The 15,273-nt window shown below is 38.0% G+C and overlaps 3 protein-coding genes across 3 annotated transcripts; 1 reads left to right on the plus strand and 2 right to left on the minus strand.

Moving 5' to 3' along the window:
* Positions 1-852, minus strand: LOC147140788 (uncharacterized). The gene is made up of 4 exons (XM_086043273.1): positions 726-852; positions 540-648; positions 379-453; positions 1-274 (listed from the first exon to the last, which is right to left on the minus strand). Exons 1-4 carry the CDS (start codon positions 799-801, stop codon positions 199-201), a joined length of 336 nt encoding a protein of 111 aa, XP_085899399.1. The 5' UTR covers positions 802-852; the 3' UTR covers positions 1-198.
* A 6,923-nt stretch (positions 853-7,775) lies between these two features.
* LOC147140789 (monocyte chemotactic protein 1B-like) lies at positions 7,776-8,783 on the plus strand. The gene is made up of 3 exons (XM_086043553.1): positions 7,776-7,903; positions 7,993-8,101; positions 8,473-8,783. Exons 1-3 carry the CDS (start codon positions 7,837-7,839, stop codon positions 8,618-8,620), a joined length of 324 nt encoding a protein of 107 aa, XP_085899679.1. The 5' UTR covers positions 7,776-7,836; the 3' UTR covers positions 8,621-8,783.
* Positions 8,784-10,335: 1,552 nt separating this feature from the next.
* Positions 10,336-11,760, minus strand: LOC147140790 (C-C motif chemokine 13-like). The gene is made up of 3 exons (XM_086043743.1): positions 11,620-11,760; positions 11,415-11,529; positions 10,336-10,977 (listed from the first exon to the last, which is right to left on the minus strand). The coding sequence occupies exons 1-3, from the start codon at positions 11,675-11,677 to the stop codon at positions 10,746-10,748; spliced, it is 405 nt and encodes a 134-aa protein (XP_085899869.1). The 5' UTR covers positions 11,678-11,760; the 3' UTR covers positions 10,336-10,745.
* Between the last annotated feature and the right edge of the window lie 3,513 nt (positions 11,761-15,273).

The following is a 15,273-nucleotide window of genomic DNA, read 5'->3' on the forward strand; positions in this document are numbered from 1 at the left end:
TTATGATCAGGAAAATGGGATTTTTATTCAAGGAAAAACAACAGAACACTGTTTTCACCATTACATCGTCCATCTTTTAGACAAGAACAGATTCACTCTGAACTGGTAAATAAGAGTATCATAGCAAAAATGTATAAATAAAACTGATGCCAATAAATATTAAATTAAAAACAGTAACAGTGTTTTAAATATTTGAAATTAGTATAAGGCACTTGTGTTTGTCTCTCCGCGATGGTAGGAAGAAGTGCCGTTTACTTTGGCTTTCCGTGCTTCCCTGTAAAACATACAAACGCACATCACATCAGATTTACGGTGAACATGAGATATGCGTGAAAACAATATAATCATGGAAACAGTCACAGTCAAAAGCCAACTTACTCGAGCTCCATGATCTTCTTAACAATCCACTCTTGCCTCCAGTGGCTGCAAACTTCTCCCTCAGTGGTCTCAAATCTGAGTGGCATATAAAGGAAATCGCTCAAATTATTTTCGTTCAACAAAGGATTAATCAAGCATTGAAGGATCTTTGCAGTTCTTACACGATAGCGCGGATACAAGGAAGGTTCTTCCTCTGGATCCTGTAGCCAACGATAGGAGCAGAAATCTGCCCCAAGCTGCTTTTAGTGCAGCATGAGGTAATCTTAATTCCTGTTCACATGAAGAGAAAATATTTCACTCGAAGCATAATGTGAAGTATGCACATTCAGCCGGATCAGATGACTTACCAGGGCCTGCAGCAGTCAATGCCAGGTAGCCTATGAAAAGAGCCAAGCATGCCAGTTTTGTGCTACACACTTGCATGATTGTTTCTTGAGATGGTCCAGATGGTCTTGGAGAAAGCTGGCTGTTTGATTTGGCAGGAGGAGAATTCTGATCCCCACTGGTCAGCCCTCTGGGTTTTATAAGAAAAAAACAGGAAGCAAACAGACCGAAGGGCTCATCTTGTATTTGACAATGTGTGTATGTTGGGAGGGGACACAGTTAGGTGACGCACTTCTTTCCCTTGATTTCATCATTACAGTCACATATTTCAATCTGACCATACAATATGTCCACCAAGATTCATTATCAAGCTTGGCTATGTAAATCCATTTTAATAGTACAGCACATGTTGGATTAGTTACACCAGGGCTGTTCGGTACCACTTTTTTTCAGACCGATACGAGTACGAGTAGTCACTCATTCAATACTCACCGATACGGAGTGCCGAGAGTTGTCTAGATGACCAATTTTATGGATGAAGTTATTAGTCAACCGACGGAATTTATGTAGTTATTACCCCAATTCTCAATGCAGTAGCTAAACTATGGAAACAATATGGAACAGTACAGGATGTGGAGTGAATTATAATCATGTAGCCATTTAACTTTATTTAATACAGAAATGCTTCTCGATAGTTTAGTGTGTGTGTGTGTGTGTGTGGGTGTGTGTGGGGGTGTGTTTGTGCGTGTATATAGTATATTTGATGGCTTCGAGCTCATTTTTCTCATCTCTTACAACACTTGCAAATGTATTGTCTCGAACCCTGTCAATCTGCACCCCACCGACTATATCTGTTCTGTAATTCCCAAACAACATTATTTTTTGTTTTATTTGAGTTTAATGATAGTTTGTTTCTATCAAACCAGATTTGAATTTTTTCATTCCCTCAGCGATTTCATCCAATAGGTCATTTAAATTCTCCTCAGAATAGAAATACAATATTGGTGTCATCAGCAAACAACACCAGTTTCGGTACAGCCAATACCTTACAAATGTCAACAAACAGTATACTGTAGAACCAACTGCCCCTTGGGGGACACCACAAACAATATATACTGTAAATAAGATGAAGAAACATCACCCAGTTTAACAAATTGGTTCATAGTTTAAATTATGAATACAATACTATTAGGGGTGTTGATGACTTGCTGTTTTTTGCTATTCATGGTTAGGTTCACTTGGTAAATATTCCTTTGTGAGTAGTAGGAGTTTACTGTATTTTATAGCCACGATTATCAATGGGAAACTATTGATATTCACCCTAGGTACTATACCCCTCTCAATCAGCTAAATAAGACAACCAAAATATTAGAAACAGCTGTCAGAATGATGCAATGCAATTCTACACCACTGCAAACGAGATTACAACATTGATTTTCAAACACACGAGAGATTATACATTTTGAAATTTGTTAAAGGGAATTCAACCTCCAAATTTTCTTGACAATAGTATGTTCTATGCAGCCCCACTAGCCTAAACATGGCATTCTGATTGATATTGTGATTGCGGAATATGAGTTAAGTAGTAAAATCCGCACATGTTTTGTCTATCTCAGGGTGCGGCCATTTTGTCACCTGTTGTCAACTGAAAATGACATCACAACAGCTCAGGGCTCAGGTAACAACCAATCACGGCTCAGCTTCAGAAAACAGGTGTGCCGTGAGTGCTTGTTACCTGAGCATGGAGCTGTTGTGATGTCATTTTCAGTCAACAGCAAGTGACAAAACGGACAGCCCCTGAGATGGTTAAAAACGGGGAGATTTTGCTGCTTAACTCATATTCCACAAATACAATATTAATCAGAACGCCATGTTTAGACTAGTGGAGGGTCATAGAACATACTATTGTAAAGAATGTTTTTGGGTTGACCCCCTCTTTAAAGGAGATAGGAGGTCATATTTGATGTGATCATTTATTGATTAACCCTCCATCTATGTAACTGTTGAATATGGCAGGACTATGTCCTGTCTTGACCCAACTGACTCACTGTGGACAGCAATCTCATTGTGAAATACGAATTGCACCCTTGCAGTAAAGTTATTATCTTGATGATTTCAGCAAAAAACATACATGCACATGCTCATCACTTGTCAATGTGTCATGCTGTATTTCTCTTGGATCAAAAAGAAAGGGGAAGGAAGGCAATCCTGAGGTTTCCACCACAAACATCCGCTTGCATTTGGTCATTAGTCAGAAAAGCGTTGTTACAAGTCTCAACTTGTTTGCTAATGAGATTGAAGACCCCTCACTGGGGTCATGGAGAAGCTGGAGTCTATCCCTGCTGACTTGTGGGCAAGAAGCGGACTGGGGGAATTTCTGGGGAGGGTGGCAATGGGCCCCCAAAATTTTTTTCTATCGGCAACATGACATGAAAATTGTTGCTGTTTGTATGGGAAATGTGTGGAGTCGATATAAAGGGTATTCAAGGATTTTCTGAAAACATGTTAAAGTCAAAGTCCGCTGATAGTGTAGTGGTACACACGCCTGAGTTGTGTGCGGGCAGCGTGGGATCGATTCCCGCTCAGTGACAGTGTCTATGTGTGCCCTGCGACTGGCTGGCGACCAGTTCGGGGTGTAGTCTGCCTTCGCCCATTGACGGCTGGGATAGGCTCCAGCAACTCCCCGCGACCCTGTATAGGATAAGCGGTTTGGAAGATGACATGACATGACATGTTAAAGTCAGAGGCTATCAATGTCAAGTAAGTATGGTATCATTGTTCAAAGACCTCTGTATTTGGGGAAGAGCTAAGGTTAGCTTGCTGATTGCAGACAGTGACTGAGAGCGTCGTAGCCGCATGAGGATGTTCTTTCTATGGCGAGTGGTTAAGAAGGAAGTCAACCCAAACATATTTTTTTCCCGGGATATGTTCTAGGCAGGCCCACTAGTTGAAACAAAACGTTCTGACAAATATTGCGTTTGTGGAATAAGAGTTAATCTACCCGTTTTTAGCCATCTCAGGGGGAGATCATTTTGGCACTTCTGTCAACTGAAAATTACAGCACAGTGTCTCAGGCAGGGATTAGGTAACGGCCAATCACAGCTCACATGTTTTCTGAAGCTGAGCCGTAATTGGCCATTACCTGAGCCCTGAGCAAATTCGGTGTCATCTTCACTCGACAGAAGTGACAAAATGGCCACCCCCTGCGATGGACAAAAACGGGTGGATTTCGCTACTTAACTCATATTCCACAAACACAATATTAATCAGAATGCCATGTCTCAACTAGGGGGCCTGCACAGAACATATTCTGGAAAAAAAAATGTTTGGGTTGACTACAGCTTTAAGTAAAAACGAAAAGATAACCAGCGACAGAGTTCTTTTTACTTATTTTACTTGCTTTTTAATCCAAACAATTCTATCGGCAAAACAAATTGTTACTGTGAAGCAATGGAGGCTGGACGAGCTGAAGAAGGCCACATCCTGTTTCCTAACAGGGGTGATAATTCTAAGGCAGTTTGAAGACATCAATGTGTGTCAATACAGCGCAGACAGTAAATATTACACAGCTGAGAATGTCCAGAAGTTTCTGAATGAAACGTTACAATTATTTGCAAGTGAAAAGAAGAAGTGCAACCCACAAGGTGGAAGGAAGCGTTCACTAAAATCAAGAACCCACTTCTATGAAAGGTGTCATGTGATTCGTACATTGTGAATGAATGAATAAAAACTCATTTTTAAGGGCCATGACAGACAAAACAGAGATTATGAATCTACTGTAAAGATAGAGACTACTACAGATACAAGATCTGGTGAAATGTTCTCTAAATGACTCATTGGATTCCAGACCTCTGCAGAGATAATGGAGATGGCAATAATACTGACTCATAATAATACAGTGTCAGAAGAATCAATAACTTTGTGGTCATTACAGAGATTTTCATATGGAAAAAGAGTTGAAGCAAACGTTAACGGTCTGCTGTGTTGGTGTGGAAGAATCTTAAACAGACAACCAACAATTATTACTCTTGTCATGACTACTTATTTTACTGGGTCATTTATTCTTGTTTGTTTTAACATAATACTGTAGATTGGACAACACATTACAATATTTTTTCGTGATCGTTTTATTGTCTAGTTTATATTTAGTTTTGTTTCATGTTGTCTTCTTTTCTCGTGGTTTATGCCCTGCCTTGCTTGTTAGGTTGTTTTTTTCACCTGTTCTCGTCAACCAGGACCCTTGTGTCGACCGATCAGCTCTGCGCTAAAACAGTGGTATCCCAAGAGCCAGACTTGACAGAAAGGGTAGTTTTAAGTGGCACGCAGCATACAATATACAGAACAAAATGTCATTTGACACTGCTAGCAATGCTATTAAAAAAAAAAATAAATAAAAAAACAAAGGGGTGGGGGGTGCGACACCCACAACACTCATGGATGCAATGCCCCAACTACTATGGCTACTACTAATAAAATTATTATGTGTTTCATGTAGAAAACACAAAAAAAAAAGGGAGGGGGGTGCGACATCCATAACACTCATGGATGCAATGCCCCAACTCCGATGGTTACTACTAATAAAATTATTAGAGCCTCACTAGATATGCAAAGAAACTATTTACAACCAAAAATAGTTGTTTGATGGACTTGTTTTTAGTGTGTTTAATGAATTAAAGGTGAAGAATATAAGTGAACCTAGCATACTTCTATCATTGTGTAGGCAGGAAAAAGTTGACAACAGACCCATGTGACTATATACACTTCCGTTCATGTCGTAAAGACCACGTCAAGTGACCACAAACAAGGGGACTTTCAGGGGAACTTGGTTAGTATATCCGTTAACATACCACAAATAGTTCTGTCAACATCACTTTCTCTCTTAGAAAGAAAACGCACTTTTTTCACAAGCTTTCAAGGCCAGATGAACAAATATGCATGCTGCAATCATTTGAAAATAACTCAATTAGGAATTATATTTTTAAGATGGGCGGAATGTTGTGTTTCTATACATGCATTGAATAAATTATGCGGAAAATGACTAGGAAAAACTCATACAATGTCATCTTTAAAGTTGCTAATTTCTTTGTTACAGCAGCTACACAGAATAGTAACACAATAAGAGAGTAATCTCGGCACACAGAGGAAGCTCAAATTTTCTCAAAGTTCAAGTTTTTTAACAAAGATAACATTTCTGTTTGTCTGAATATGATGAACTTGTCATCGATAAAAACAGAGGACTTTTGTTAATTGTCGTCGAGGTCTGTGTAGTAGCATTTACAAATGCTGACTGGGAGGACAAGCCATTTGTGCGCATATGTGTAGTATTTCTTTACAAAGTGACATTTTTGTATTATTTGTATTGCATGGGGGTGCTTTGACAACATTATCGTCTATATGGGGAACTTTTTAATATGTGCCTGTTCTACTTGGTTGCTGTCATGTACACTAAAGGTCAAAGATTGGATTAATTACACAAGTTGAGTGAAATAAGAATAAAATATAGACACTGCCTCTTGTCACTTAAGTCTTGAGAGCTATACTGTGACCCTGTGTCGGGTTTTGAGACCCCACATACCCTATACTGGACTCATTGTATTACTTGTATTGAAAAACACAAAAACATGGCATGATTGTCAAGTAAGTAGCGGATTAGCACAAAAATAATGTGTTTAGTTTGAGAGGTTGTTGACAATGATCGATCGCATCATTCACTGACTGCATCCGTGCATTTTGGCACCAGATATATATTTAATATATTATATATATATATATATATATATATATATATATATATATATATATATATATATATATATATATATATATATATATATATACATATATACATTTTATATATATATTTTTAGATTTTTATATATTTTTATATATATATATATATATATATATATATACATATATACATTTTATATATATATTTTTAGATTTTTATATATTTTTATATATATATTTTTTGTTTTGATATTGCTCGGTGTTCCTTCGTGACAATGTTTTTGTGGTTCAATAAAAAATAATTTAGAGTGGTACCTCTACTTACGAAATTGATTGGTTCTGGAAGAAATTTCTTAAGTAGAAAATTTTGTAAGTAGAGACGTGTTTTCCATGTAAATGCCCTAATCCGTTCCAAGCCCCCCAATATTCAGACATAAATGTTTTATAAAGCATAAAAATGCATCAAAACTTAGCTTAGCACATCTTTTTAGCACATCATTTCCCTTCTGTCGTCTAACGTCAGCAAAATGGGCGTCCGTCAGTGACGGACAGACAGACTGGTCGGTCAGTCAGTGGGAATGCCCTCCTCTGGTAACGAAGAGTCGCAAACTGTATTTTTTTGACAGTCCTCTTCAGTTGTATTTGGCTGCGTAGCTTAGTGTGCGGCAGGCCTAATGCTTCCAAACCAGTTGTCGTATTGCCCATTCATTTATTCTCTTCTCAATTCAATGCATAAGCAACATGAAGATTGCATCGTGATGTTTGACAAAAAAAATAAAAAATAAATAAAAAATACTTCATGTTTGACTAGCTAGCAGTTAGTTAAACTGTGTGTAGCTTCACATGGCTTATTTGTCTTTGTGGCTTTTACAACGATGGATGAATTTAGTCAAGTCTTTCATATGTTTTAGCCAAGCAATTCCCAAGTCCTAAAATTGGCGACCTAAGACTGACTCAAGTACCGTCATGTGTTGAGTCCCCACCTCTGCTGAATCTATCATAAAAATACACAACAAAAGCTAAAAAAGTGCATTTGTTTGTCCCGTCATTTACGAAGGCTAGAAATTTGATTGATCATGAAAATCAAGATGACACATTGGCTATTTTTCACAAATTAGGGTGTATTGTAATTTAAATAGAATGTGCACTGATGTGATGCCCCTGCAACGGAAAAGTAGGCCATTGACACTGTCAGTCTTGAGTGAAAAGAAGGCCAAGGGCTGGTTTGGCTTTTTCTGTGGGAGGAAAAAAAGGTTTGATTATTTCCAGGTGTAAGTGCAACTGTGGGTGCATCATGCCTGACTTGCAAGTGACATAAATTCCTGTATTTGATGATGTTAGCGGGCTTTAAAAGGCCCGCAGCGCAAACATCCACTTCACACCTGATTACATCCGATACGTGCGATGACAGCTCTTAACTTGGTCTCCCTTTTTTTGGTTGCCGCCATGGTGCCCCGTGCCTTAGCTCAAGGTAGGTGCTGTGTCACATTTGTTCACATACAGTATAAGATGATGTGTTATTTATTTGACGATTTCCCCCCCCTCCATGTTTTTTGTCAGGTGGATTAGCGAGTTGTTGTCGCAAAATCTCAGACACACAAGTGCATCGAGATCTGCTGACCAAGTACTACATCCAACGACCCCCCTCTTGTTCTTTGCATGTTGTGGTGTAAGTTACATTTATTATTGACTAATGAATTGCAATGAAGGTTAGGCACTATTTTACACAACACCTGAAATCAGGGGTGTCCAAAGTCCACCCCAGGGGCCATTTGTTGTGTGCTGTACAGTATGTTATTATTGAAATTTTTTACTTTTTAAATTGACTTTCAGATTCATATCTCAGTTGTTTAATGAAATGAGTCTCATGTTTTTTTTAAATTTAAAATAAAAAAAATGTTGGCATGGTATCACGTTATTTTTAAGTTAAAAGGATGATGTAGGAAATGTTTTAATAGGGCGTCAGTCTTTTAACATACCAATGCTATAAAATGTATTAAATGTTCTCATCCTTGTGTTTCTTTTGTAATTATTTCTCAGTTTCATCACATTACAAGGCAAGAGAATCTGCGCTGATCCTAACAAGTTGTGGACCCAAACCAGTAAGGCATACCTTGATGGGAAGAATTGCCATGCCCAAAAGCTCGACACAAAAAGGAAGCACACAGTATCTCATGAACTGCAGTAATGTCTTCATATTTTCTACATTAAAACATAAAAAAGAGTTGGAATTATATGGTTCAGTGTATTTTCAATTAATCTAAATATTAAGATCTCTTTTCCAGTACCATACTTTTACCATGTCATGCTATTATTTTGTTGAACATGTTCAGATTGAGACAATTGTTTAACGGGCCTGGATAGTGATATGGCTCATATGGTGGTTGACCAACTAGAAAATACATTTGGATAGACTTTCATTACATTCCACGGGGTCACACAAGTATGTATGGGAGCGTGGGAGGTCACTGACATGATGTCCGGAGGCATCAGGTCACCCTCAAAGAGCTTATTAGTAGCCTGCATGCCTTTTCTAAAAATATATCACCAGTGATGGGACAATGTGATTTCCTAGGAATGTTGTACAAGAGATCATTTCAAAATGTAAACAGCAACAGACTTACAGAAAAAAAGTGCTTCATACTGATATTTATCTGTTTCATATACCTTGTTAAATCATTGATGATAACTGTAAGAAATCAGTGACATTATCAGTGCCTTCTCATTGATAAATATCATTAAATATTAATAATAAGATACACTTAAAGGTAATTTGAGCAAAAATGTTGTTTCAGAAGTGCATGTCAACCTGGTAGCTCTTTGCAAAAAGTAGCTCTTAGTTAAAAAAGAATAAAAATAAAAAGTAAAGAAATCGGTCACCCCTCCAGTACAGCCTTGCCAAGTCAACCAGAAACAGAGCACTAGCTAGCATGCAAATTAAGAAATTGGGAATGGTTCTTTAACAAAGTTGGAAACAAGCCAATGTCTGCAAGAGATCCTTAATTAAAGAAAGGATTTTGAAAGGCACTTCTCGGAAGAAAATAAATGAAAGAGAGTCGCCAGCTGTCAAATCTGAGATGCAGCCATTCTTTGAGGAGTTATTTAGATATGCGAGAGCGCTACCCTCATCAAGCGGAGTGAATGAAATACTGCATGTCTTTGACCACAAATGACTCAGATGGTATTCCGATGTTTTACACAGCCCCCCACACCTCCCTCCCTCACTGGTACATAGATGAGTCAGGGTGGGCGTCTGGCTGCCCAGGTGGAACTTTGGGGGGCTTCCAGTCCAGAAAAGTTGGGTTACAATAAAATGTGTGGTAAGAGAAGTTCAAGTGCTGCTTTTTCTCGGTGAAGCTTTGAGGAGGTGAGTTGATTAATTTCAGACTGATGCACATGTCAGTGGCAGTAATATAGACCTCCCCCAACCACCAGCCCATGGTGCATTTTATGTGGCAGTTGCGTGACTACATACTCAAGTAAATTTGTGGTTTTCAAAGTGTAACGAGTACTATGTAAGTGTAATGAACAATGGCCGTGAGTTTATGAATAATTTGCAGAGAAAGACATGTATATGTATTCTAAATTACGCTACATTAAACTCACATCACATTTTACCATGTTGCTGAATTTAGGGTTATCATTAAAGGACAACTTTTCAAAAGACCTACTGTACTTCATGTGTACATGTGTACAGGTTTATGTGAGGGCTTTGTGAAAGCAGACAAATCGATCCAAGACCAAAATGAATTTTGCAAAGCAGGTTTAAAAAGAACTTTTTCTTTATTTTATCAAACTTTCCTTAGGTCTTGCATTCCACACACATTGTACAACTGGGACAGCACTATAGGAAAAGTACAAAGAACTTCTTGTGTGTCCCAAACATGTCTCGTTGTTAACATGTAGCAACTCTGCCATGCGTATACTGTATGTGTTGTGAAATATTGCACATGAAAATCTTCAGATAATTACAGTATTCATTAATTTATATTAAGTAGCCTTTACACATTACGTACATCATACGGCAGCTTATTCATTGAGGGGATAAAAATGTGTAACAATTAATATTTCATATTAGAATGTACATAAAAACAATGTATTGCATACACACACATATATATATCGGGGAAATCCATAGACTTCCAAAGTACTTATTTAATCATGAAGAAACTTTTGTATATAATTTTATATATATATATATATATATATATATATATATATATATATATATATATATGCACATACACATAGACATACTATACATACAAATCAATGTTAAACCACATTTATTTAGGACATTGGTTCAAATGCGTCTACACCCTTGTCTTGCCTTTTTTCGTTTGCCTCATCTTTCCCAATCGACGTTTCTTCCCTTGTGATTTTCTTAACGTAGTGCATGGTACAGTTGTCCCACTGCCACTTGCTGATTTGTTGTTAGTCTCTTCGTTCTGCTGCAAAACTCCTCCATCCACATTTAACATGGCTTTCTGTGTCCAACAACGGTTGGGGTCTGCGCAAATCCTTTTGCCTTCGTGAGTGTAAAACCTGTAATTTATGGTCATATTATAATGATGACACAGAGCAGTCTTTTTTATTAAATAAAATAGTGGTGTGGAAAATCATTAAAAGGATGCTTCATCCAAATTATAGCACAATTTCCATTCATTCATTTAGTTTTCAATAAATTGAACAAGAACAAGACCAACGACATCTATGTCTATGCTTTTCTGTATCTGTTCAACTAATATTATGTTTTTGTATGTTGCTATAAAATTACCCCATATTTCCAGTTAATTTCCTTCAATTCCCTTTAATTCCCATAACGGTTTTCTAACTGAATATTTTCAGCTCCTACCTGTGTTTTCTCATGGAGAGTTTATTTGAAATTGTCCTTTTTGCACACAAAACTTACATAACCTGCTCTATAAATGTGAAGTATGTATGATGCATCTTTTCATCTTTATAGTCGTAAAGTTACTTACATTATGGCCTTGAAGGAGCAGGCGCCCACAGACTGAATAACGTAACTCTTAATTTTTTGCAGTTGCACTGTGGTCCTGGACAGGCCAGGACAGCAATCCGAAGCAGGCCCGTGTGCTGTACAAGACAAATACAAAGAGAACCATTACATAGACATATTTGGACACTCAAATCAAACAATTATTTCTAACTTTTGACAAAACTCACTTGTGAGAACCGAGGTCATCCACAGGGACAAGCAGAGAAGAATTAGGTTGAGTCTCATCTTTGGACAAGGCACAACACAGATACTGTTGACTGAATTATGGCCTGAGCAGTTGTGAGCGCATTCAATTAATCAAGTTTAGGACAGTGGCTCTTATAGAATATAGAACTCCCACCTCTTCCATGAAGTCGTTCTTCTGTGGATGTGGTTGCTCTATAGTGGGAGGTGAAATTCGATGAGTGAGGAGACCACTCACCACAGTTCTACCCACAATGAAACAATGGTTTTAATACTCTTTTCACCTCACTCACTCACCTCCTTGGAAATAGTCACACATAGCTCGCGTCAATTTACACTCTTGTTGTCTTTTTTTTTTTTTTTTTTTACACCCAGAGAAGCGAACCACACACATAGTCATGCATAGACCAATGCGAAATGTGAATGTGTAAACAGTGCTGAGCCCTTGAGCTGATCATTTACACACATTTCTCTAATCAGTTAAAAGTCACAACACAATTTTTTCTACCAGCTATTCACCCCAAATTGCTGTTTATTTGCTGTGCTTACTGCAAGAAGTAATAGTACCATCAATGAGGAGGTCATGTGCATAGTTTCTACAAATTTGACATTTGAATGTACATATTTCGTGTTTTATCAAGTCAAGCCAAATTGATCTATAAATCCCTTAATCACAAAAGTGTATCAAAGGCTTCATAAGCCCACAGTTAACAAATATTCATCCTTTGATCTAAAACCCCCGAGGGTGTAAGGAAAAACTCAAAAAACCCATACGGGGGGGGAAAGAGACCTTGAGAAGCAGAGATGGGAGACTCGAGTCATATGACTTGACTCGAGTTGCTATTTTTAGGACTTATGCTTTGCTTGCCAAAAACGTGAGAGTGACTTTTCTTGACGTGGTATCTAATTGACAATCAAACTTGAGTTTGACTAGACATACATGACTTGACATGTCATCATGCTTATAACTTTTAAATTTGCATTTTAACACCATTTGCATTTTTAGTGAGGAAAGCAAGAACATGGAAAAAAGGACACAGACACGATAATCTTGAAACTATACTGTTTAAAACAACGGTCGTTATTTCAGCATATACATCGATACATAGAGTCTAACATAGAGCAATATATAGTTTAATAGAGTCTTTGCGGAGTACTTTCCTGGTCGCGAGCGTATCTGCTATATTTGATGTGGCTGCGCCCTCATATACTAATGGACTTGAACTTCACTCATCTTCAAAAAGCGACAACCTACAAAGTGCACAGTTAATGCCTTTCGTTCACCCATTTATTACAGACAATAATTAGATTTGCATAACAGATTGGCACCTGAAACAACGTGTGGTTTTTAAATCTGATGATTATTCACGTTTATGCCCTCATTCAGCATATTTCAATATTTATATCACATTAACAGTGTGCCACTCATATAAACGTTAGTATGAAAAAAATAACGTGAATTCTTCTAAATCATTTAAAGAAGAATTCAACCCCAAAAATGTCTTTATAAGAAAATGTTCTGTGCAGGCCCACTAGTCGAAACATAGCATTGCGTTTGTGGAATATGAGTAAAGCAGTAAAATCCACCCATTTTTGTCCCTCTCAGTGAATAGCCATTTTGCCACTTGCTCTCAACTGCACTCAACTAACAAACAGGCTCCGATTCAGAAAACGGGGTGAGCCATAATATGATCGAACTTTCTTATTCTCGTCTGGAGTGTAGCTGCAGCATTTTGAACTAACTGCAGGCTTTTTATACTATATGGGAAGACCAGAAAGCAACACGTTACAATAGTAAAGGCGAGACATAACAAAATCTTGAATCTCTTGTTCTTTGTTCTTTGGTCACTAGCAGACAGAATGGGACGAATCTTCGCGATATTGCAGAGATGAAAAAACATTGGGTTCGAGAGCAGATTTGGAAATAAGGGCAACACCTCCACCTTCTTAAGAGGACACGCAACATGTGAACACAAAAAATCTGGACCAGAGGCCTTATTTACCGGTAAAACTCATTTGGTTTTAACCAGGTGTCGCAAACACCAATCATATTAAGATGATGGTCTCTGAGAACGTCATTAACTTGCAAGACTTTAGAGGAGAGTGATCTAATATCCATGAGAATGATTTTCAATAGTTTGCTGATCGCTGCTATTTGCCCTCATAAGATTCCTAGTAGTATTCATAATATTGTACTTTCCGTGTATGCAGGTTAAGTGGGGAGAAAATGTTATTACTGAATGTTTTTATACAATACGATACTGGAACAGATTAGCCGCATTTCCATTCCTTTGAGTGGGGAAAGATGATTTGAAATCTGAGTGTTGTTGAGATACATTTAAATTTTACAATCAACAAGCATGCACACCGATGACACTCAAGCAGAACCTACATGGCTACATGGTGTGTAAATAGCTGAAATATCACTCTAAACCCAGCTCATGTTCTGATTAGTAGCAAATGCCAATCTTTCCTATCACTATGCCCACCTGAGCAGAGATCTGGATGGAGTAAATGAAAAAGAATTGAAAGACAACATTTGGATTAGTGTCTGTCTACCTCAGACAACCGCTAAGACCATGTTAAGGGAAGAATCTGTGTGCCTTCAGTCTTAAAACACATGACATTATGGGCTCATTTTGATTAAAAATTTGAGATTGAACGGGAGGAAAGGCGTAGCGAGAGAGCAAAAATTTGAGATTGAATGGGAGGAAAGGTGTAGCGAGAGAGAAAAAAAAAAAACCAAAAAAAAAAACCTGAAAGGATATACTAGGAACACAATGGTAATTACATACTGTATGCTGCTGTGTTGATCAAGGCTTTCACACTTGATCTCCATAATTCTCAACTTGCAATATCCCAGCCTCATCATTACTATTGCCTCCCTGGATTATTCATCCCACTCTAATTTATTAGCTGTCACCCTGGCAGCAGCCGGGACTGTCGGCAGGATGACAGCATCGCTGATAGGAATTAGTCTCTTGATAAAGCAGGAGACTGGAATGTTGCATGGCAGGAAATTGCAATCAATACTGACTCTCATATCCTCGTTGGATATCGACCCCACGTAGGGTTGAGAAGCAGATTGTCAGGTATGGATGTGAGGAGGTACATCCTCACCTCGCGACGCATAGTAAACAGAACAAGGAAGCCCAGGAAGAACTTTTAAAAGGGCTCTTGATCACACACAGTGGACAAGGATTGTGACAATTGGCCATCACATCAACAGTAACGTCTTGTGGAAGCACTAAATTGCGCAAAATGTCTTGGTACAGTGAAAGCTAGAACATAGAAGGTTTCGTCCCAACTTACAGTATGACTCACATCTTAATTGACCCTAAGGGAGACTGTAGTGAGATGGGCCCCAAAACTTTTACTTACATTGCAGCCTCTTGTAGCTTGTTGCCCTTTTCAACTTTAAAGACCCTGTAAAATGAATTCAGCGATTTGTATCTAAATACACCATGCATGTTTAAAGATTGTTGCTGAAAACATGTCAAAAGAGTGTATTCAAAACAACCTCATAGTGTAGCTGTCTTTAGTCCACTATCTAAATGCTACCGCTAACTGCAACCGATATCTGAACAAAAACGGTGCAGCAACACATTCAATACATCAGTACTCGGCGTATATAATCT

This window comes from Filicampus tigris, chromosome 10 (genome assembly GCF_054856515.1).
Source record: "Filicampus tigris isolate MCC_2025a chromosome 10, RoL_Ftig_1.0, whole genome shotgun sequence".
Taxonomy (NCBI): domain Eukaryota; kingdom Metazoa; phylum Chordata; class Actinopteri; order Syngnathiformes; family Syngnathidae; genus Filicampus; species Filicampus tigris.

What these genes read in the sequence shown, in the direction of transcription:
- LOC147140788 (XM_086043273.1), bottom strand. Translation starts at nt 801, where the DNA reads ATGCAAGTGTGTAGCACAAAACTGGCATGCTTGGCTCTTTTCATAGGC. An exon ending in ATTGACTGCTGCAGGCCCTG is followed by an intron (nt 649 to 725) that starts GTAAGTCATCTG and finishes TCATGTGAACAG; the next exon opens with GAATTAAGATTACCTCATGC. An exon ending in AAGAAGATCATGGAGCTCGA is followed by an intron (nt 275 to 378) that starts GTAAGTTGGCTT and finishes TATGTTTTACAG; the next exon opens with GGAAGCACGGAAAGCCAAAG.
- LOC147140790 (XM_086043743.1), bottom strand. Translation starts at nt 11,677, where the DNA reads ATGAGACTCAACCTAATTCTTCTCTGCTTGTCCCTGTGGATGACCTCG. An exon ending in GATGACCTCGGTTCTCACAA is followed by an intron (nt 11,530 to 11,619) that starts GTGAGTTTTGTC and finishes TGTCTTGTACAG; the next exon opens with CACACGGGCCTGCTTCGGAT. An exon ending in TGCTCCTTCAAGGCCATAAT is followed by an intron (nt 10,978 to 11,414) that starts GTAAGTAACTTT and finishes CATAAATTACAG; the next exon opens with GTTTTACACTCACGAAGGCA.
- LOC147140789 (XM_086043553.1), top strand. Translation starts at nt 7,837, where the DNA reads ATGACAGCTCTTAACTTGGTCTCCCTTTTTTTGGTTGCCGCCATGGTG. An exon ending in GCCCCGTGCCTTAGCTCAAG is followed by an intron (nt 7,904 to 7,992) that starts GTAGGTGCTGTG and finishes GTTTTTTGTCAG; the next exon opens with GTGGATTAGCGAGTTGTTGT. An exon ending in TGTTCTTTGCATGTTGTGGT is followed by an intron (nt 8,102 to 8,472) that starts GTAAGTTACATT and finishes ATTATTTCTCAG; the next exon opens with TTTCATCACATTACAAGGCA.